The following is a 20,634-nucleotide window of genomic DNA, read 5'->3' as shown; positions in this document are numbered from 1 at the left end:
TGCCACTGACACTAATTATAATGTAAAAGCAAAAATAATGCAAGAGCCCCTGTTAAAGAACAATTAACTTTTATTTTTCAGGCCTATGTTTAGACATTGGAACAACAGCTGGAGTACTGAACTTTTGTCTCCCTCTAGTGGCACTTAATGGCGTATATAGCTGCTGCTGTGACAGTGCAGAGTGTTTACAGAGATGACATTAAAAAACTCTGGTTTACTGCAAAATACACTGCAGACACTCATCTGAAGGGGGTTCAATCAATCAGCAATGTGCGAGCTTCAATATGAAATACTTTTTCATTTTGTGTGTGAAGTTTCCATACTCCTGCTTTATGAATATATATAATTATAAATTACTATATATTTATAAATATACATAAAACATAATATAATAGAACATAGCAGAATAGAACAGTATATACTATACAGTTGTATTATATTATATTATATTATGTTATATTATATTATATTCTGTTCTGTTCAGTTCTACTCTATTATATTCACACTGGCTCTTAGCGAGGGGGCGTGTCCACTACTCGTAGCTCCGCCCCTACCTGACAACTGCACGCCTCGTACTCGTTTCCTTAGTAACCAGCCTGTCAGCCTGTCCGGACCGGACACGCCGAGTCCCGGGCTGAACGTGGTCCAGAAAACGGGACAGAACCGTCCAGAACCTCCATGGAACCGTGCTCAGAGTGAGCGCAGGGCGCCGCCATGAACGACCGGTACCACCGGGCGGCCCGGGACGGCTACCTGGACGTGCTGAAGGAGGCTACACGGAAGGAGCTGGACGCCCCGGACGAGGATGGGATGACACCGACCCTGTGGGCCGCGTACCACGGCAACCTGGAGGCGCTGCGGCTCATCGTGAGCAGAGGGTGAGTCCGAGGAGCAGAACCGGGAGCTGGATACGGTCAGTTATCTGATCCAGGATCAGAGTTTGAGTTTATCTTATTAACTTTGTCAACTAAAGCTGTCAGAGAGGGTGAAATAATGGACCTGGCTCCTGAAAGACTTCCTGTCGACCAGAGGGAGATTATTTATTCTCTCCTGAGAGAAGGATGTGTCATTTTGAGGAGAAGTTCAGTGGACAAACTGTCAGTGTACTTTATTATTTCAGTCACAGATCTGTGGAAGCTTGGTGGAAAAAAAAAAGTAACTATAGTAAATCATAATCGCGGGATAAAAAGTAAAAATGTACCCCATAAAGTCGACGTTTTTTAATCTCATAATTACTGTTTTTAATATCATAATTTGGGTTTTTTTTATCTTTGCATGTCATTATTATGACTTTCCCCCCATAATTTAGATTTATTATGTCAGCGTTTTGACTTTCTAACCCATAATTGTCTTGTTATTCGACAATTTTAGACTTTTTGTCCCATAATTATAATTTACTATTTACTAATTTACTATATATATATATAGTAAAGCTAAGTTCTAATCAGTGCTTTCTTTAACTGGCAGAAATGGGCTTCCATACAACCTCACTTGATTTAATCACTATAATGACATCACTATTTTGTAAACAGGAAGTTGTAAGAATATAAGAATAACAAAGAATAAAGTGGGTTGGAGCTTCAACAATTAATCTATCATTTGTTGACTATTAAATAAATTTGCAGCTATTTAAATAATTAATTAATTGGTTAATTCTCTGATTGCAGCTTCTTGATTGTGAATACTTTCTGGTTTCTTTCTTCTTGATGACAGTAAAGTGAATATCTTTGCGTTGTTGTCAAAACTAGACATTTGAGGACGTCATCTGTAGTTCAGTTCCCATTTTGCTGTTAGTTGATATAAAATAATGTATTCACAGAAATGGAAACTCTTGATGTGCCAGCTCATATCAGCCTGAATCTAAAAACATGGAGCCACACTCGCTCCTGCCTCCGTCACTAATCTAATCAGTGCAGCTGCAGATGGAGCTCTTTACATTTTAACAGCCTGATTACAGAGAAAGGTCACTGCAGCAGGAGATCAAGCATGTGGAACATAAACACACACTCTCACTCTATAAGGCGCAGAGACAGAGAGAGTGTGTGATAACTTTATATCTAATGTGGCTCAGGCTAATCCGTTACATAGCAGGTGAGTGCAGGTGAGGGTTTTAATCTGATCTGAGACGTTTTTTATACCGATCAGTTACTGAAACGGCTGAACAGAAACCGACTGTAAGCTCACAGGCTTTAGATATGAGTGAAAAATGAGACAATTATAAGAGGATTCAGGTGTAAGTCTATATTCTGTGAGATTAGCTGCTGGTGGTGTATCAGAAGGTCTTTTGTCGGAGGTTCTGGAGCAGCAGCCTCTCAGGCAGGATGATATTTACCGTCACCGTCTGTCATGCTGCTGCTGGCAGGTTTATTAGGCGAACAGTAAAGAGGAGGCAGTTGAGTTTGATGCTGGAGCGACTGCAGACACAGGAAAGGTCACAGTGATGGATGGTATGAGTTCTTCATCAGAGCGACCCTGCAGAGCGACTGTGAGGCGAACGAAGACGACTAAATCTGAGCTGCAGGTCAGAGCTCACAGCAGGAGGTAAACAACAGAAGCAGAGAAGATTTAACAGAAGATGTTGTCATTATTCTTTGAATTACTTTTCTGATTTTATTTTCTTTCTTTTTAATTATAAGTGCTGAACATATATTCCTGCTTAAACTTTTTAATTATTTTACAACATAGGACAAATTTCTGAAGTCACCAAAGTGATGAAGGAAACGTTGTCTAAACAAAATATAGTGTAAAAAATGTGAAAAAAAAAACCCAAAACAAAAAAAAGAACAAAACAACAAAAAACTATGATATAAGTTGTCAAATATACGTTAACCAGGGCTGTAACTTGGGTTTATCTTCATTTTTTGTCACTTATTTCAGGATTAATCGATGAAATGACAAAAAAATTGTGAAAATCACTGTTATCACAATTTCCAAGAGCCGAAAGTGATATCATCAAATTGCTTCTCTTTCAATTTGCAGCTCTTAAGTTAATAAACCAACTTATGGTACGTGCATAGGTTGACTGAATTAGTTTCAATATCAGCTGAACTAGATCTTTATAAATATTACTTAATATTAATACCTTGAAGAGGGGGCATATGTAAAATGTGCCCTGAAAGCTTGGCTACAGATCTGAAGTACTTCTGTATGATATGATATGTTTGACTAAATAACACCTGAAGTTTTATTTATTTTAAGTTTAACACTGAACTAAATGAGTTAATGTGCATCATCAGGACTGTGTGGACGTACTTTTAATGTGACCAAACAACCAGCTGACTGACTGTCATCAAATCTAGCTGATTCACAACTGAGGCTGATGGGAATGTGTAGGATTGTTCAAGTATTTGGTAATTAACAAAAGCAAAGGACCAAATACATTTTGGACCTGGTGATGGCACTGGAGGAAAAAACACCCAACGCTTGCTCAGTCCGGATCGAGGTGGTGGACTAACTGACAGACCCACATTTACATCTCCAGAGCCACACTGTTATCACGGTGATATTCAATTACCACAAGTTAGTTTCTGGGTCTATGAGCAGATAACAATGCCTCACATGCAGCCTGCTGTGCACTCTGTTACAGCTCAACAAGCACATTTTTGTTAGGACGCTCCTTCGGAGCTGAGCCCGGCCGTGGGAACTTGAGTTTTTATTATCGGGCTCCAGGTATATTTAGTTGGTACCAAAGACACGATGTTGTCCTTCCTGTATTAGGAAGAGGAGTTATACAGGAGATAAACATGTGTTGTGTGATTTTTGCGTGTCGTCCCTGACTCAGAGCTCCTGGCAGAGCAGCAGATGGTTCAGTTACTATCAGTGATAGTTCGGTGTGATTCCTCCTCGGTGTTGCTACACTGATACATTTCATTTTGGAATATGATCTGCTCCACTGCCCTTTCAGCTGACAGATATGAAAGTAAAGAACGACTCTCTGAACATAAAAATAAACCTCGTACTGTCTGTTCCGATATCACCTGAGATATCTGTCTGCTCGGCCAGCGTGCAGTGCGGATCTGAAAATCAGGCTTGATGCCGATGACGGTGGTGACCCCGCAGTGTGTGGTGACCGTGTCTCTGGGTGTCTGCAGAGAAAAAGACTTGGTGTGTGGGATGAATAATGCAGAGTCACCTCTGTCATGTTTAACCTGTGGCACTTCAATTATTCATCAGGGCTGAGCCGCGGCCCGGCGGTGAAGGGGCGGGGAGAGAACAGGAAGGGGAGGGGCTTCAGGTCAATACAAACACCAAGCAGACATGTTTGTATATGAAGTGAGGAAGAGTCAATATGCTGCATGTGTGTCAGTGAACTGTAATCAATATGTATCCAAGAGACAAAGTCCAGACTGTGTTGTTGTTGCTAGAACTGTTGTTGCTTGCACAGCATTATGGGTAGTTTTGATACTTAAGTACATTTAATATCAGATACTTTTACTCAAGTATACTTTTAGGAAATTCTTACAACATTGGTTTAAGGTCAAAGAATTGTGAATAATATCCACAGTGGTGTCTTTAGATGCCTTGTTTTGAGTCAAGGTTTTACTATAGTGGATGATAATCATCGCATGTGACCCGTTTCATTACCTGACTTAAGTAATAACATGCTACAAGCTTTCTGTACAGGAGATGAAGTGACATAATTGCAGGTCATGTGAGTCATCTTACTTCCTAACTTCAGTCTGTTGTGTAAGAGGATCAGCAAGGTGAGCTTGAGTTTCTCAGTGAACCTGTGTTGAAGTCTGCACTGTAGTCGATCTCTGTGAGAAACGTTCCTATCATTTGTAATAGATAAGAGAAACACGCAAAATGTTTCTTTAAGGTTATCAGCTGAAATCGTATCATCCGTCTTCCAGAGGTGACCCGGACAAGTGTGACATCTGGGGCAACACGCCGCTCCACCTGGCGGCTGCCAATGGCCACCACAACTGCCTGTCCTTCCTGGTGGCTTTCGGTGCCAATGTGTGGTGTCTGGACAACGACTACCACACACCGCTGGACATGGCCGCCACCAAGGGCCACATGGACTGCGTTCGCTACCTGGACTCCATCGCCGCCAAGCAGATCACCCTCAACCCGAAGCTGGTCGGCAAACTGAAGGACCGGGCGTTCCGCGCCGCAGAGCGCCGGATCAAAGATTGCGAGAAACTCCAGAAGAAGCACCATGAACGAATGGAGAGGAGGTTCATGAAGGAGTCGGCGGCTTTGGACAACTTAGACGCTATAAGCTTTTCTAGCTACACCAGCGGCAGCACACTGAGCCGCAAGTTCAACACCGTCACCTCCAACATGCCATACTCACAGGTGGTTACTCTTTAAATTTTACTCTGGGTTTACAGTTAGCTACTGTTCTGTTAGCTGTTGCTTCTCAACATATTTTCCCAAAACGAGTTTATTTCATCACTTAGCAAGAATCTCCCATTTGCTATTGGTGAAGCTAACACTGATGTTAGCTTGGAGTAGCCAGCACTGATGAAAGATGAGAAAAGACATTATCTAGCTAAGCTCTTGGAGAGGAAGCAAGACTTTTATTCAGTTTGTCTTTTTTAACTCCTTACTGTCTCAACTTCCCTCTCAGACCACGCTGCATTCCACAGCCAAGGGCAAGGCCAAGATCCAGAAGAAGTTGGAGAAGAAGAAGCAGGTCGATGGAACTTTTAAGATCTACGAGGACGGGAGGAAAAGCGTGCGCTCGCTGTCCGGCCTGCAGCTCGGCAACGATGTCATGTTCCTCAAACAGGGCACATATGCCAACCCCAGGGAGCGGTCGCGCCTCGACATCCGCGACATGTTCCACCGAGACAATGACGACGACGCCGACACCGTCTCCCGTGCCATGAGTGACCCAGGCCTGCATGAGGCTGCGTACTCTGAGATCAGCGCTGATTCCGGACGTGATTCATTGTTCACCCGACCTGGGCTCGGTACCATGGTGTTCAGGAGGAACTATATGAGTGGAGGCATGTTTGGGATCGGAGCGAGGGATGAGGGGAGTGTAGCAGGGAGTGAACCTGTGGGCAGGGCGCCGAATGTTCGTCTACGAGGACGTCTGCCTCGACGCTCGCCCAGCTTCGATGAGGACAGTATCGGCAGCGCGTTGAGCCTGCAGGAAAGAAACCTCCAGGAGCTGCCCTGGGAAGAGACCGATATTGCTCTGGATCAGGACTTGGAGCCAGAGAACAGTCCTCTGGAAACCTTCCTGGCCTCTCAAAGCCTCAGTGAGTTCATGCAGATCTTCAGGAGGGAGAAGATCGACTTGCAGGCTCTGCTGCTGTGTTCAGATCAGGACCTCACCAGCATTCACATCCCTCTGGGCCCCAGGAAGAAACTTCTGGACGCCTGCAAGAGACGTCTGGAAACGATAGATGAACCAGAGGCCATTGAAGACACAGAGCTTTGAAGGTCAGTGTGGAGTAATCAACAGTTTGTTTTAATGGGAAGAAACACTGTCCTTTACTTACACTTTTAAGCAAATGTTTATTAAAAAGCTATATATTTCTGAATAAAAATGATCCATTCTTGCCTTTGCATTTATACCTGGCATAAATCAGCCCCAGACTCCCTTTAAAAATCCTGGATTTTTGTGGGATGTGTGGGAGCTCAGGGAGTCTTTATGAACTTAGTAAAACAGTGTCTGTGATAAATTCTTAATTATCTGACCTCTCGTGAATTTGGAATATTTAAGACATTCAGTTATTCCTCTCTTTGTATGAAAGATTGTTTGTTTCAGATTGTCCTGGTTTGTTGCAGCACCTGCATCACATACATTTTTCCCACAGTTCTGTTAAATAACAGAATGAAATGTAAGAATATGTGTTTAATCAGTAACTATAGCCAAGTTTTTAATCTGTGTTATAATCACATTTTATACCAGGTGTTAGCTACACTCAGTTAAGAACCTTACTGAGCTAAGAAAAACTATTCGACTGCACCGCTTCTTCAGTTTCCAGAGCAAACTTCCATAATACCTCCACCCGACTTCAACCTGAGCTGTGATAGATTTGGCTTTCTTACAGGCTAAATGGCACCACCTAGTGGCACAAAGTGATACACCAGATCAGATTTCATAGCTTTGGATGCCTTTAAGCCCTTTTAGTTGCAATGCACTTATACTGCTTATCACTATACATTTCATCAGTCATACATCGAGTAAATGTTTCTTTGTTTTATTCACAGTTTCCTGTACAGTCAGTGAAGACAACATGGAGTCCAGAAATCTGACTCAAACTTTGCCACATACACAAACTCTCATCTGTTGGAGAAGAAAACTGATTCTCCCACGTCATTCTGTCTCCATACAAGAGGAGGTCATAAGTATCTCGTGCAGACGTTAAAGTATTGATAAGGATAGTGAAGGGTGCCCATAGAGCATAGATCTCATGGTCTCTGCAACCTAGATACTCAAAGCTGCTGTAGATGTCATGTCTACAGAGCAGATGTCTGGCAAGCCACGACAACGGTGACTGTTTGCTTAAAACTCGTAAGGAGGCCTTCGATCTGTCTACATCAGCAGACCTAGAGGGTAATCCTGACCTATTTTACCTCTTCGTCCTCTAGCGAGAGGGGAGAGACTCTGCATTACTCCCCTCACTTGCTCATGTGTGGAAGCACTGCCTCCTGAAGCTGCAGATATAATTTGGGCATTTGGGAAGACTCGTTAGGATTATCATGGCAACACTCTGTGCAGAGAGACGTGCTGTTATCTCAACGTAAGTCATCGATGTCTCTGAGTCTTCTTCATCTCTCCTGATTGGTCAAGTGAGCTGAAATTCCACAACATCATCCAGTGTCTGTTACTGTAACCGCTGATGTTTTTGTATTAACTCATGTATCATAGAATGATTCATGTATTAGTGAATCTAACGTGTCCTTCATGACGTCTTCATTGTACGTTTGTATTACTTTAAACACGTTATATCCCTCCGTGGCACATAAACACTGGTGACCTACTATTAATGGGGTTATTTATGAATGGAGCAGCCCCAGACTGACTGCTGCTCTGCAAACACTGTTGCAATAGTAAAAACAATGGGGTGGTTCTGTGGGGCTGTGTGAGTGTGTGCTAGATAACACTGTTATCTCAGGTTGCTGCAGGCGTATTTGGTTTCACTGAAGGTCCGTCTGTGTGAGTGTGTGTGTGTGTGTGTGTGCACTTGAGAGGATGACTGTGCATGAATGTTGTTTTAAAAATATCTGTTTTTTGTATCTGAAGATGTTCCTCCAAATATGATGTTTTATTAAAATAAAGGGAAAAATATTATTGTTTTCTTCGTGTTGATAAATCTTTATTTTCCCAACAACTCTAAAAAAAAATAACATAAAAGTACATTTTATCAAGTAAACTTAAGAACACTTCATGTATATCTCAAGTTTACTTTATCAAGTAAGAACACTAATATCAGTGCACTAGTAGTTAACTTACAAGTGTACCACTTTAATACTTTGGGACCTTGTTTTAGATTATAAAAGTCAACTTCTGAGTTTAATTGTAAACTTTGAGTACACAAGTAGTTCATATCAAACTACAACTACTGTGAATTAGTTTTATACTGGCAGTAGTGATGGAATGCTACAGTTTAATAGTAATTTAAGACTGTCAAAGGCGGTGAGAGAAAGTAACTAAGTACATTTACTGCGCAAACCTGAGGTACGTTTGAGGTGATTTATACTTCTATTACATTTCAGAGGCAAATATTGTACTTCTTTTTACTCCATTACATTTATTCAATAATTGTAGTTTCTAGTAACTTTGCAGATTACATACTGCATCAGAGCCAAAGAACACTTTACATGGTGTTTGATCAGAAATCAATCAATCAATTAAAGAAATGATCTAATAATCAGAAAAATGCTGAATATTGAATAAACTGAATTTATAAGATTTTTCTCTGTAATTGTCAGTATAAACCAAATATACGTGAATTTTTTTAGTCTCGCTCAGAGTCTTATCATCCCAACTTGCCAAGTATTGATGCTCTGGGATTGTTGACTCGACCTACAGTGAGAAGACTCTGACATGACACTCAAACATGACACAGAGTGGACCTTTGATTTAGTTCACTATATCTCTGATGAGTATAAAAGGCATACTCTTATTGTTTCGATTTAGAGAAGTACACTGACAGCAGAAGTGTGGTCTCTTTCTGAAGGGTCATTGTTTGCTGACTGTGTGCTTTACCTCTCTGGCCTGCGTGCACAAAAACGCAGACACTGACGGTCGATTAGTGCTTGCATAAATAAAACCCAGCAGCTGAAGGCTGTGGGAGGATGTAAGCAGATCTGTCAGACGCCCTGGTGTTCTTATGTTCCCTCCTCTGCAGAACCTGCTGTCCTGCGGCCTCAAAAACGCACACAGTTTCTGTTGAAGTGCACACTGCAGCCTGGCCTCCAGCCCAGAACACTGGCCTCCCTCCAGAATAAAAAGCAGCGCTGACATTAGATCTGTGCACGCAGATATTTATACTCTCACCTGAGCCAACACATAAACACACCCCCACTTATCGGGGGCTCATTCCTGCACAGCAGCATCTTGAACCTTTCCCCCAGTGAAGAAACAACTGACCGGCCTCTGTTAATCCACCTCCTTCTCTCCCTCTCCTTTCCCAGGACGTTTGCCAAGGTTATAGAGATGGGAGGAGAGAGGGGGGGAGGGGAGGGGAGGGGAGGGGAGGCTGACACAAAGAGAGACGAGGGGGTGAACGACATGCAGAATGCATGAGAGAGGAGGGAGAGGCAGAGCCGAGCGGCTGGTAGTTTTTGGATCCATCACGTCACGGGGGCAGTCCTACATCTTCAGGCCGTGGGACATCACATTCCTCTGCTGCTAGACTGCACCAGGAGTCAGCTGACAGGGGGAGAGAAAGAGAGGAAACTGTAAGAGAGATGAGGAGGAGGTAGGAGAGAAGAGGAGGGTCCACCAGCCTCTTGAAGCAGCAGGAAGGGGGCTGGGCCTCCCTGACAATGCTTCTCGCCAATAAGGACTTTCGCAATGCTTACTTTGACCTGAGGACTTTGCGCTCAGGGTGCAGCGTGAAAAAGGCAGTGTTCAGCTCCGGCTGCTTGCTGACTTTGTTTTGAGCATCAGCACAGGGGCTGACATGCAGAATGTACCAGAGGAGAGGATGGTGAGGAGGAGGGTGGGCTCGGAGGACAGTGAGGAGTGCAAGAAGAATGGAGGGACAGGCGTTGAGGAGGTGGAGAAGGAGTCCCTGATGATGGAGCTGACGAGGCTGGTGCAGAAGATGGTGAAGGAGAGCAGCTGGTGGGAGAGGAGGGGGATCGACTGCAGCATCCTGGCAGCAGCATTCCTCTGCCTGCCACCTGGTGAGTAACAGTGTGAGGAAACTTCACACGGCTGCTTCACAAAGAGTAAAAAGTTACTAAATGTTGTTGGTAAACAGGTAAAAATAAGTTATCACCGAAACTATAAAGGTCTTAAACAGTAGTTTTAAGTTTTTGAGTTGTTTCATGATGTCTACCTGCTCAGAATAATCTACCTTTTGGCTTAATCTGACACAATTTCACTACAGTATGAATCTCAAGTCTATAATGCATTATTAATGCACTTTTATCATAATTATAAGTACTCATAAATATTAATAATTCCTCATAGCAATAATCATAACTCGTAATGGAGTCATCCTGTTATTGTATGTTGGTGATAGTTTAAATAATTAACTGATGCAGTGTTTTGTGTGCTGGTCTTCACTTTATACAAATAAAATAAATAAACTCTCTTTGTTTTACAACTGAAAAACTGAATAAACAAACTGACCTTAAAGGTCAACATAGTCTCCTACTGTTTTACTTTGTTTACATTTGGCGGACCCTGCCACCTTTTCTAGTTTTGAACAGTGTTCTGGGGGCCTTAAGTTCCCCTGACAGCTTGTTTATTCAGTCATGGAAATATTTCTGTGATTATCAAGTATCGGGTAACATAATCTATGAAGCCAATGTCTCTAACTCATTGTTACATGTTATTAATGTACATTGAATGTGTTATAATTCTCCAATAGCACCTTATAATTATAGTTATAAGCACTTATGAATATTATGATTGATAAATGATGATATCATGAATATGATTATTACTTCAGTAATTACATTAGTATTATGGATTACTTTGACTTTATAGGTTATGTAAGTTATATAACATTCCATTTATTGCATGCATTTAACAGCATTTTGTGTGCTTTTTCTTGCATTGACTAAACTTGTGTTATAGTGACTTCCAACCAGCTCATAGTGTGTTACATCCGCCTATAACACAGAAATGTTCTAACCTACTTAGGATGATGATTATTATGCTGCTATTTTATCAGAAAAAGCATTTCACAGTGTCTTTTTGTCTGTTCTTTTCAATATTAACTGTTAAATCTATAAATAATCTGCAATTTATGAAAAAAATGTGAATCATAACTTCACAAAGCACACAGTGATGACTTTAAATTGCTTGTTTTGTCTGAACATACAGTTAAAAAAAATCAATTTATCAGCTGAAATCCACTGAAATTGTCCAAATTTAATGTGATAATTATACACTTTATTTATATTGCACTCCTAAACAGGGTCCCAAAGTGCCTTACCAAAAAAAGAAAACAAATATTGATATATGAATATATCAGGTGTGTCTTTTCACTAATTGAATGACTCTGTTATTGCTGTATGCGTTTTCTCTAAGTCACAGTCTCTCTCCACCTCCCTACACTCGTATTTGAAGGTCATTTATTTGCCTCCTGACATACAAACACAGATCTTTGAGTCTGTTATCATGACTGGTTCACACATTCCCAGTCTCTCATGGCCCCCCTGTAACTGGGTCACTGGTGGGCAGCTACTGACCTCAATTAGGACGAGAGTCTGTTGTCGCTCCTGTCATTCGATCATTGGAAGTGACAGCTCTCAGCAGCTTTACGTGACGCCTGGTTCAAGTTTAGATTCGCTGTGTTTTTTTTCTCTGACTGTGAAGAAAACGCTCACATCTGAGTTGATTCTAAGTCTCACAGTGGAGCCGAGGAGTCTCCTGTCGTTGTGTATCAGAGCTCGTGACTTATCACCTCGAAATAGGCTGCTTTGAAATAGGAGGTGCAGCCTATTAGCACAGTTTTATTGGGTTAGGAAAGAAACATGGCTGCTAAACCGGCTGCAGGAGTCGGTCTGGTCACTGGCTGCCTGTGCTGCAGAGTTATGTCAGTTAAAACTCTGTTGAAACCACAGCGCAGCCACATCGATCTGCTGCGTCTCATGAATTATTAAATGTGATCAGAGTGAGGTCATTCTGTGATCAAACTGACTTCACAGTCAAGAAAACCAACAGAGTTCAGATGCTTGTTTCTGCATCACGTGGAAGCCTGTAAGCAGAGACATTACACGGTGATGTAATCCTGAAAGGAACCCCGTTGTGTGAGATGAAACAGTGTCACACACAGAGCAGCACAGTCACCTCCAGTTAAGGATAAAGTTTCTTTCTTCCACCTGATCCTCCGCCTGTCATGGCTGAAAGTAACACCACCAACACCACCATCGCTGCTGCTGCTGCTGCAGTGGAATAAACGGGTGGCTGCTCACAGATAACAGGGACAACACTGCATGTTTTTAGCCACACAGCGGCGTTGCTGTGGGGATGAAGTGTGGCTCAGTTGGTCTGTTGGTCCAACTACTGGATGGATTAACTGTGAGAAGAGCCATTTATGGAGCAGAGAATGGAACCAGGTGTCTCTGGTGAACCCCTGACTTTTCATGTGAGATTAAAACATCCACTTGTCCAACACTTAAATATATAATACTAACTAATTCTGTATTAAAAATACCTTTGTTATATATGTATAGATGTTGTTGAGTTGTGTACTACCAACAATGTTCAAGACTAAATTTAAGGTGAATGAAATGGCAGGATCATTTGTGTTTATGAGCGTAACTCATGCAGTGTTTATCTGCCCCGAAAAGACAGATTACTGTACCCCAGATGAAAGCTTACGTTAGCGCCTCTGTGTGTTTAAATTCAGGTGAACTCTCAGTGAACTCAGCAGTCAGCAGAGACTCTGGTTCTCTCTCTCCTCTCCGGAACGTAACGTTCAGGAAGTAAAGCACATTTCCCTTCCAGCTCCAGTCAGCAGTCAACATTACAGATCATAAACACCCGACAGTGGAGTTCACCTCCGTGGATCCCTGCTGCAGTCAGGCTGATAAACAGGAGTGAAGATAAATCCACTTTATGATCCCAAAAGTTTTAAAGTAATCTCTGATCCCCCCCTTCCCTCAGTAAACAGCTCCAGATCAGAACAGAATCTGATGCGGGTGTTTATTCCTCCACAAAGTCTGTCACCGGGTCAGATTCCAACTCATAGGCTCGAGGTTCAAGAACCGACAAACTCACAGCTGCTCGATGCACGAGTCATAAAGTTGAAAACTATTTTTTATGGTGGAGTGCTGAGGATGAAGTGAGGAGGCTCGTAGTCTGAGGACAGAAGCTGCTCTGCAGTCTTATGATGTGGCAATAAAACAAAGTTTACCTTCTGCAGCTGCCAGTAGCAAAAGTTCCCTTCAGAAGAAGAAGAAGTTGAGAGGTTGTCTTTCTGTTTTTCATGCATCCAGCAGCTTTGTTTTCTGGTGCAGGGGACATTGTTGCCTCATGGGGGCGCTAATAAAGACTTTTAATGTTGCTGAACTGTGAGAGGTCAGTAAACGCGCCCAACATGAATTTAGAAAACAAAGACTCTCAAATAAAGATTGTTAAAGATAATTCAAAGGATCATAAATGTAACTGTTTATGTAAAGGTTAGGTAGAAGTAAATTCAACATAATATAGATAATATTCTGTGTGAATAGTCGTTGTCACATTAACAAAGTCAAAGCATCACTACGTCATGTTTTGTGAATGTACTGACGTTGTTTCCTCGTGCCCTTGTGTTGCAGCCTTCCTGCTGCTGGGCTCCTCTCGGCTCCTGTGGTTTTCAGGCGGCGTGCTGCTGATGGGCGTGGCCCACGCTGTCATCACCATCAAGGGGACACATCTGGCCAGCCACGGGGCGCTCAGCGAGTCTCAGGCCTGGGCTAAGTTCTGGGCCGTCTTCTTCATCGAGGTGTGATGTTCGGAAATAAACTGACGGCTGTCATGAAACACCTGAGGGAACGCTTCTCTTTAGTATGATCACATGTGGCTCTGTGGCAGAGAGCTTCAGGTCCAAGTCCAAATCAATTGAGTGTTGTTGTATTTTTAGATATTCTTACTGGTATTTTGGTGTTTTTTAAAAAAAATTCCTGGAAAGATCATACAGATAGTTTTCAACCAAAAAATACATAAATAAATAAATACTGTGTGTAAATATACTTTTAACTGAGAGGTTGACTTTTTTCTCAAAATTTGACTTTTTTTCTGGTGCTATTCAAAAGAAAAGTGGAGTTTTGAGTTTCATTCCCAACTCGTCAAAAACTGATGCTTTAGGACTGGCAGCTGACCCGCCCTACAATCCCGAAGCATCTGTATTTAACAATTGGTAATGAGACTCAAAACTCAAATTTTCTGACAAATAGCACCTTTAATCTCAGAATTAAAATCAGAGAAAAAAAGTGAGATTAAAGAGATTGAAGTCCAAATCACCCCAAAAGATAATTTTGGTGGGCCCAATCCTCTCCCAAAGAAAAACAAGAAAAACTGCAATTAAATGGAATATATATTATTTAAAATAAGACAAATTTTCACCCAAGGATGATTTCACTTACCAAGTGAAAATATCTCATTTCAGAGATACCTTAAAACTTATCTAACCAATAGCCAGATTTAAAATAAGCACATTTGTCTTGATACAAAAAGAGGATTAAAGAATTTCTTTCTCAATATGTTGGAAAATGTGTTTAAATGTATGCTGCAGTATAACAGCCACAACCAGCAGACAGATATCACCATGGACACATAACTTCCATTATTTATCACTGTACAGTAAGACAATATTTTTTTCCTTTGCAAGTTTTCTAATATCTTATGATTAGATATGCAAATGAGGCAGTCTAATTAAAGATGCACTCATTTGCACAACTATCCAGATCAGAAGCCTGTACAGTGCAGGTGAAAGGTGAATTACCAGCTCATGTATGGTCCTTGACACAGTAATATTCACGAGGGTGAATGATTACCCTTCACGGATGTGGACCAGGTCAGTAAAGCTGAGTTTAACAGCCCCGCTGTCTTAACAGTGAACTTCTGAACCTGTGAATATGGATGTGGATGAAAAGTAAACAGACGGTATCATAACCTCTGCTGTTCTTTCACCCTGCCTATCAACACATGATAAGAATAATCCAGTCAGTTTCCTTCCTGATGATTTCCACTGATCTGTGTTGCTATGTGTCCTCCATCCCCTCAGATCTGTGGCTCGTTCTCAGCCCGTGCCGGCGTTCAGGGCCACATCAAGATGCATCACGCCCACACTAACGTCATTGGACTGGGCGACTCCAGCGTGTGGAAGGTCCCCTTCCTGCCTCGCACCATCTACCTGTTCATCGCTCCCCTGACGGTGCCCATCATCACGCCGCTCGTTGTACTCGGTGAGAGGCGCCACAGGACCAGAGATGGTTTATGAGCTCACGCAAATATTTCAACATTAAATGTGACTCAGCGTAAAACTGAGACTTCTAACCATCTGATCCTGTTCATGTTGCCGTGCTACCTCGCCTCTCTCACTCGGCTGTGAGTTTATTCTCACGCATGTGACAGTTTTCTGATTCTCTGGTCATGCAGCTCACCTCAAAGGGCACTCTGTGGCCCTCATCGTGAGGACCATGCTGATGGTAACACTGGGCCTGTATTCACAGTACTGGCTGCTGATCCACGTGTCCGGCTTCCAGTCGCCTCTCACCGCCCTGCTCTGCATGCTGGTGTGCAGAGCCATGTTCTCGGTGCCGTACATCCACGTCAACATTTTCCAGGTGAGAAATACCTGCAGCCGGCCTGCTGTACTGTACCTGCTCACCACATGGTCTTATCTCTGTGAGGCAGTTCACCTCCAAAATGTAAATCCAGTTGTTATCTCCTCACCCTCATGCTGATGGAACGTCAGGGGAAGTTTGGTAGGTCCACAGAACATTGACCTTTTTTAGGTAGCTGGGGACTTGTTTTAAGGACAAAAACATCTTTAAAAAACAGACAATGGCTCCATACAGGTCGTCCGGTGTAATCCAAGTTAAAGATTGATTTGAAAATATGTTATTTACACCCCTGACACGTAATTGAGCTCTTCAGACCGGGAGTTAACTTCAAGTCATGCAGCTACAGTGAAGATTTCAGCACAAAAAAAACGGGTGTAAATCATGTCTTTTCAAATCAAGAGTCCTTTCATCTCTATTTATTCAGGCTGACATAGCAGCTCATTACTGTAAATCAATCAGTCAGTCAATCACATATTAGCTACAAATTCCTGGACTTTCCCTGGAACTTCTGTTTCTGGACTCTAGACTTATCAAACTACAGACTGTAGAGGTATCAAACCCGCCTCAAATTGGATAAATGGTTCTGATAAACCCAACACAGCTTAGTTTGGATGAAAATCTGAGGGATGGACAATCAGACACATCTTGATAAATAAAACATGAACTCTCAGGACCGTCTGGTTCCCAGGTCGCTCCCTGACAGCTCGGTGAAATCCCTCTGCTGATAAAGATCTCGTGATATGACTGAAAGCTCCTTCTATCTCCTAAATGTGCTCCTATACTGCATTCAGACTGACACTGTGGCCGTGTCACTTCATGCCAAACCAGCATGAGAGCACTTTCTTGTTACTCTGCACTCTGAGAAATTCTGCTTCAATGCAGCTTTGTGTTCTCATAGATCAGATCGGTCACACAGCCGAGGGGATCAAGAGGAACAATTCATGCGTGATGGAGTGCGAGTCCGGCAGGTCATTGTGCATTGTTCTGATCAAAAGCGTGTGAAGGTGGATTAGAAAACACAGGTTCTGGATGTGAGGTGTAGCAGGGTTTGTTCTCTGTGGGGGGTCACACTGAGACCTGTTCAGACCTGCCTGCTGCTGCTGCTGCTGCTGTTCTTGGCTGTCGGTCTATATTTCTGACCTGAACGCAGTGCTCCCATGGACTTCTAGCTGAGGATGACCTTTGGTTACCTCGACTCTGGTGTCTCGTTTGAAAACATGTCATAATAAAACTCTCCTCATTTCCCTTCTATATGAAAACACTAAACAGTGACAGTGGATAAAAAGTGAAAATATGTTATATCCCTTATTTTGGACTCATGCAGCAGTGGTGGAAGATTTCTTTTTGATTTTTTGCTTCATCAATGGCGAGCAAACATTGAAATTCGAGGAATTGAAATCCAGTTTGGTTGAGCTCGTTCTTGATTTACAAAATGAACAAAACAAGAGATTTGTGTTTTTCATCCCCCCCTCCCCAGGTTTCCTCCCTGGGTCAGAATTCTCCTCTATTTCTTCCTTTTTGTCATGTCATGTCATTGTCCGTAACCGCTTATCCCTTTCCATGGGGTCACGGGGTGTTGCTGCTGGAGCCAATCCCAGCCTTGTCTCAGGGCGAGGGCAGGGTACTCCCTGGACAAGTCGCCAGCTCATCGCAGGGCCCTCACTGATGAGCAATGTGGGGTTCAGTATCTTGCTCAAAGACACTTCGACATGCAGCTCAGCCTTGCCCTGAGCCGGGATTTGAACTAGCGACCTTTCGATCACTAGTCGACCTGCTCTACCCGCTGAGCTACAGCCGCCCTATTTCTTCCTTTTTATGACAAATTTTAATTTCGTCTTTATAGTTATCACAACCTGTTTCTAGCACTGTACAGCCTGAGGTACAGTAAATTACAGATGCGTCTCATCCTCCTCAGTGAGTGAGAGACGGACAGAGAAATGGAGAAGAGAAGGAAGCACTCTTAATAAATATTTCTTTGTTTTAAAGGAAACATATCCAGGGTTTTCAGTTTCATCTGTTCTTCAGTTGCTGCTGACTTTGACCTTTTTAACTTTAAGACCTTTTACATGCACACAAACCCATAAAACAACAAAAACTGTTATTCTGCGTTCTTTCCTAAGAATCAAATGTAAAGATAAAATCCAGGTGCAGTGTACCTCTATTTTCTAATTTGCTTTTCATAACCTGTGGCGTTGCCTGTGAACATCAAACCAAACTAACACCGTGTGTGATCTGCAGCACATCGGCCTCGACATGTTCTCTCCGACCAGCCGACCAAAGAGGATCTACCAGATGACCCACGGGGTCCTGAACCTGCCGCGTAACCCCGTGCTCGACTGGATATTTGGACACTCGCTTATCAACTGCCACGTGGAGCACCATCTCTTCCCCTTTCTGTCTGATAACATGTGTTTAAAGGTGAGAAAACTATTATGTACTATCAGTCTACATGTGGCTTTATCTTGTTATCTCGTTACGTCTGCCATGTGTGATGTGCACTGACAGGTTGAAATCAGTCTTGTGATGTTGAGAAGGCAGCGTGTAATGATGCAAAAGAAAAATAACTCATAATTCCCCTCAGATGCATTCAAACTAAGGTAATGAGCCTGTTTTGAAAATGTAAGTCAGATGAAGGGAGGAAAAGTCAAAAAGTTCTCAGACAAATAAATACTCATATGCTGTGTATTGGCATTAATCAACAGTAATAATTCTGTGGCATTGTTTGTTTTATTTGACCAGTAATTACATCATAAATGCCTCGTTAATAAAAGTTGATGCATTGTGCAAACGGAGCTTTTCATTATCAAAGAGCCACAACAAAATGACCGGCAACAAATAAAAAGCTTCCATTTGTTTTAGTCATGACCGTCATTATTACACCATTATATCACAGTTAATCTGGCAGCCAAATGATTTCAACCAACACTGATAACGATTTCTTAATATCACTGTTTGGTTCACACAGCTTTATTTGTTTTGGTTTATCAATAAGAGCTTTACGAGATTACAGTTATTAATCAGTGCGGTCGCATGATGAGTTCAAGTCAACCTGTGAAAACTTGTGTGATGTTTTTTTCCTCATTTGAGCCTGAAACTTTCAATTTTAGCAGGAAATTTTGGTTATAAAGTATGTTTTAAAATCTTTAACGTTCAAAAGACATGAAAATGAAAAATGATCCCGACGATGAGCTGACGAGTCAAGATGTTTCTGCCGTTTCAATTTTGACTCTCTTTTTTTTTTTAAATCTGTCCCTAGTGAGCCCTTTACCTTTAAGGGAATGCAGTACTAAAGCTGTGGGCTATCCCTTTAAAATATAAAAAATAAACATTGTACAACAGCAGGTTAACCAAACCAAATATGCAGAAAGATTTACATGTTAAACCGACCCTGTGTGTCTGCAGGTGAAGCCCGTCGTGTCCAAGTACCTGACTGAAAAGAAGCTCCCGTACCAGCAGGACAGCTACTTCTCCCGCCTCAACATTTTCTTCCACAAATACCAGGAGCTGATGGTGTTCGCCCCGCCGATCACAGAGCTGGTGGGGGTGCAGTAATGAAGGGGAAAAACTATTCAGACTAAAGACTGTCGCCGCCACCACTTCAGTGTCTAGGTACATCTCTGCCTCCACGGTCCAGGTTTGAATAGTCTCTAACATTCAGGATAGGTTTTAATCAATAACACATACACTCATGATGTTAGGAGCTAAATCAACAAGAAATCCTCATGATAGCTGTTTTAATGATCATATTAACTGACTGAATAGCCTGCTCTATTAGAGGTAATTTAATGAATTGCACAAAGCTAAGAGCTCAAACAAAAGCCGACTTGAGTGAGTTTGATGTTTGCTGACCTGGAGTCTGTCTCATGAAGCCGTTCGTTCAGCTGACTGATTCTCTCTGTGAGCACCGGCTGGTCCTTGATAACTGGTTCAACAAGACGGTTTACCAACCGCCTGTTATAAATGGCATTTAACAGCAGCGTGCAACATCAAGAGAGTCAGAGGATCTCATTTCATGAGATATAAACAAATTGGTGTTATTCACTCTGAACCTCATGTAGCACCTTTTAGATTGTATTTTATATTTCTCTCATGTCGGATCGCTTGGTTAGGGTTAGGAAAACATCGCGGTTTGGCTTAAAATACCTGTTTTGGTCACCACGATCACAGATGGAGATGGTCTGACCTCCCTTGAAAAACGGTTTGGGCAGCCTCTGGATTATAATAAGACCACCACCATCCTCCCCACCTGCTGATGTGAAAGGTGATATGTCTTGTGTGGTACCAATCTCAACCTTGGACATATTTGTGGCTAACATTCTTTAGCCAGGTCAAGACCTACAGGAGGTTGTGGTGCTCTTACTGCTTTGGTCCACAGGGGGGCGCCATAATCAATAAATAAAAGTTCTTTGTGGCTGCTTTGGGGTAAAGTTACAAACAGTAAACACAGCCACAGAATATTAAAACAATCAACTGGAATAGAGAAATGATATGATAACCACACAGCAGGCATTAATACACCTGCTTCATGAGACAGGCTCCTGTTTCCATAGTGACAGACGTTTGTTTTCTGTCTCACCACCTGACTGCACTGTAGCTACAAGCACATAAAGTTAGCACATACGTTAAAGAGTTGTCTCAGTGTGTTTAATGTCTTCTGATAATAAATTTTAACATGAATTTTAAAGAATTAAATGTCTTTTATTGCCTTTATTG

At 42.2% G+C, this 20,634-nt stretch overlaps 2 protein-coding genes across 6 annotated transcripts; both read left to right on the top strand.

Annotated features, from left to right (window-relative positions):
* The first annotated feature begins 588 nt into the window (after positions 1–588).
* LOC119009828 (Usher syndrome type-1G protein homolog) lies at positions 589–8,262 on the top strand. 5 transcript variants are annotated; one of them, XM_037081465.1, is made up of 5 exons: positions 741–878; positions 2,363–2,541; positions 4,854–5,301; positions 5,576–6,399; positions 7,174–8,262. In XM_037081465.1, the coding sequence occupies exons 2-4, from the start codon at positions 2,441–2,443 to the stop codon at positions 6,395–6,397; spliced, it is 1,371 nt and encodes a 456-aa protein (XP_036937360.1). In that variant the 5' UTR covers positions 741–878; positions 2,363–2,440; the 3' UTR covers positions 6,398–6,399; positions 7,174–8,262. The 5 variants fall into 5 exon arrangements, with proteins under 5 accessions (XP_036937359.1, XP_036937360.1, XP_036937362.1 ...); XM_037081466.1 differs by lacking the exon at positions 741–878 and adding an exon at positions 1,938–2,091; XM_037081464.1 differs by lacking the exon at positions 2,363–2,541 and having other exon boundaries at positions 589–878.
* A 1,458-nt stretch (positions 8,263–9,720) lies between these two features.
* fads6 (fatty acid desaturase 6) lies at positions 9,721–20,608 on the top strand. The gene is made up of 6 exons (XM_037082230.1): positions 9,721–10,320; positions 13,912–14,078; positions 15,360–15,540; positions 15,734–15,921; positions 18,160–18,339; positions 19,324–20,608. Exons 1-6 carry the CDS (start codon positions 10,095–10,097, stop codon positions 19,471–19,473), a joined length of 1,092 nt encoding a protein of 363 aa, XP_036938125.1. The 5' UTR covers positions 9,721–10,094; the 3' UTR covers positions 19,474–20,608.
* The last annotated feature ends 26 nt before the right edge of the window (positions 20,609–20,634 follow it).

Source organism: Acanthopagrus latus, chromosome 20 (assembly GCF_904848185.1).
Source record: "Acanthopagrus latus isolate v.2019 chromosome 20, fAcaLat1.1, whole genome shotgun sequence".
NCBI classification, from domain to species: Eukaryota; Metazoa; Chordata; class Actinopteri; order Spariformes; family Sparidae; genus Acanthopagrus; species Acanthopagrus latus.
The sequence above is the reverse complement of the archived record's forward strand: the minus strand, read 5'-3'. Positions and strand labels throughout refer to the sequence as shown.

What these genes read in the sequence shown, in the direction of transcription:
- fads6 (XM_037082230.1), top strand. Translation starts at nt 10,095, where the DNA reads ATGCAGAATGTACCAGAGGAGAGGATGGTGAGGAGGAGGGTGGGCTCG. An exon ending in CACGCCGCTCGTTGTACTCG is followed by an intron (nt 15,541 to 15,733) that starts GTGAGAGGCGCC and finishes CTGGTCATGCAG; the next exon opens with CTCACCTCAAAGGGCACTCT. An exon ending in TCCACGTCAACATTTTCCAG is followed by an intron (nt 15,922 to 18,159) that starts GTGAGAAATACC and finishes TGTGATCTGCAG; the next exon opens with CACATCGGCCTCGACATGTT.
- LOC119009828 (XM_037081464.1), top strand. Translation starts at nt 715, where the DNA reads ATGAACGACCGGTACCACCGGGCGGCCCGGGACGGCTACCTGGACGTG. An exon ending in CGGCTCATCGTGAGCAGAGG is followed by an intron (nt 879 to 4,853) that starts GTGAGTCCGAGG and finishes TCCGTCTTCCAG; the next exon opens with AGGTGACCCGGACAAGTGTG. An exon ending in CCAACATGCCATACTCACAG is followed by an intron (nt 5,302 to 5,575) that starts GTGGTTACTCTT and finishes CTTCCCTCTCAG; the next exon opens with ACCACGCTGCATTCCACAGC.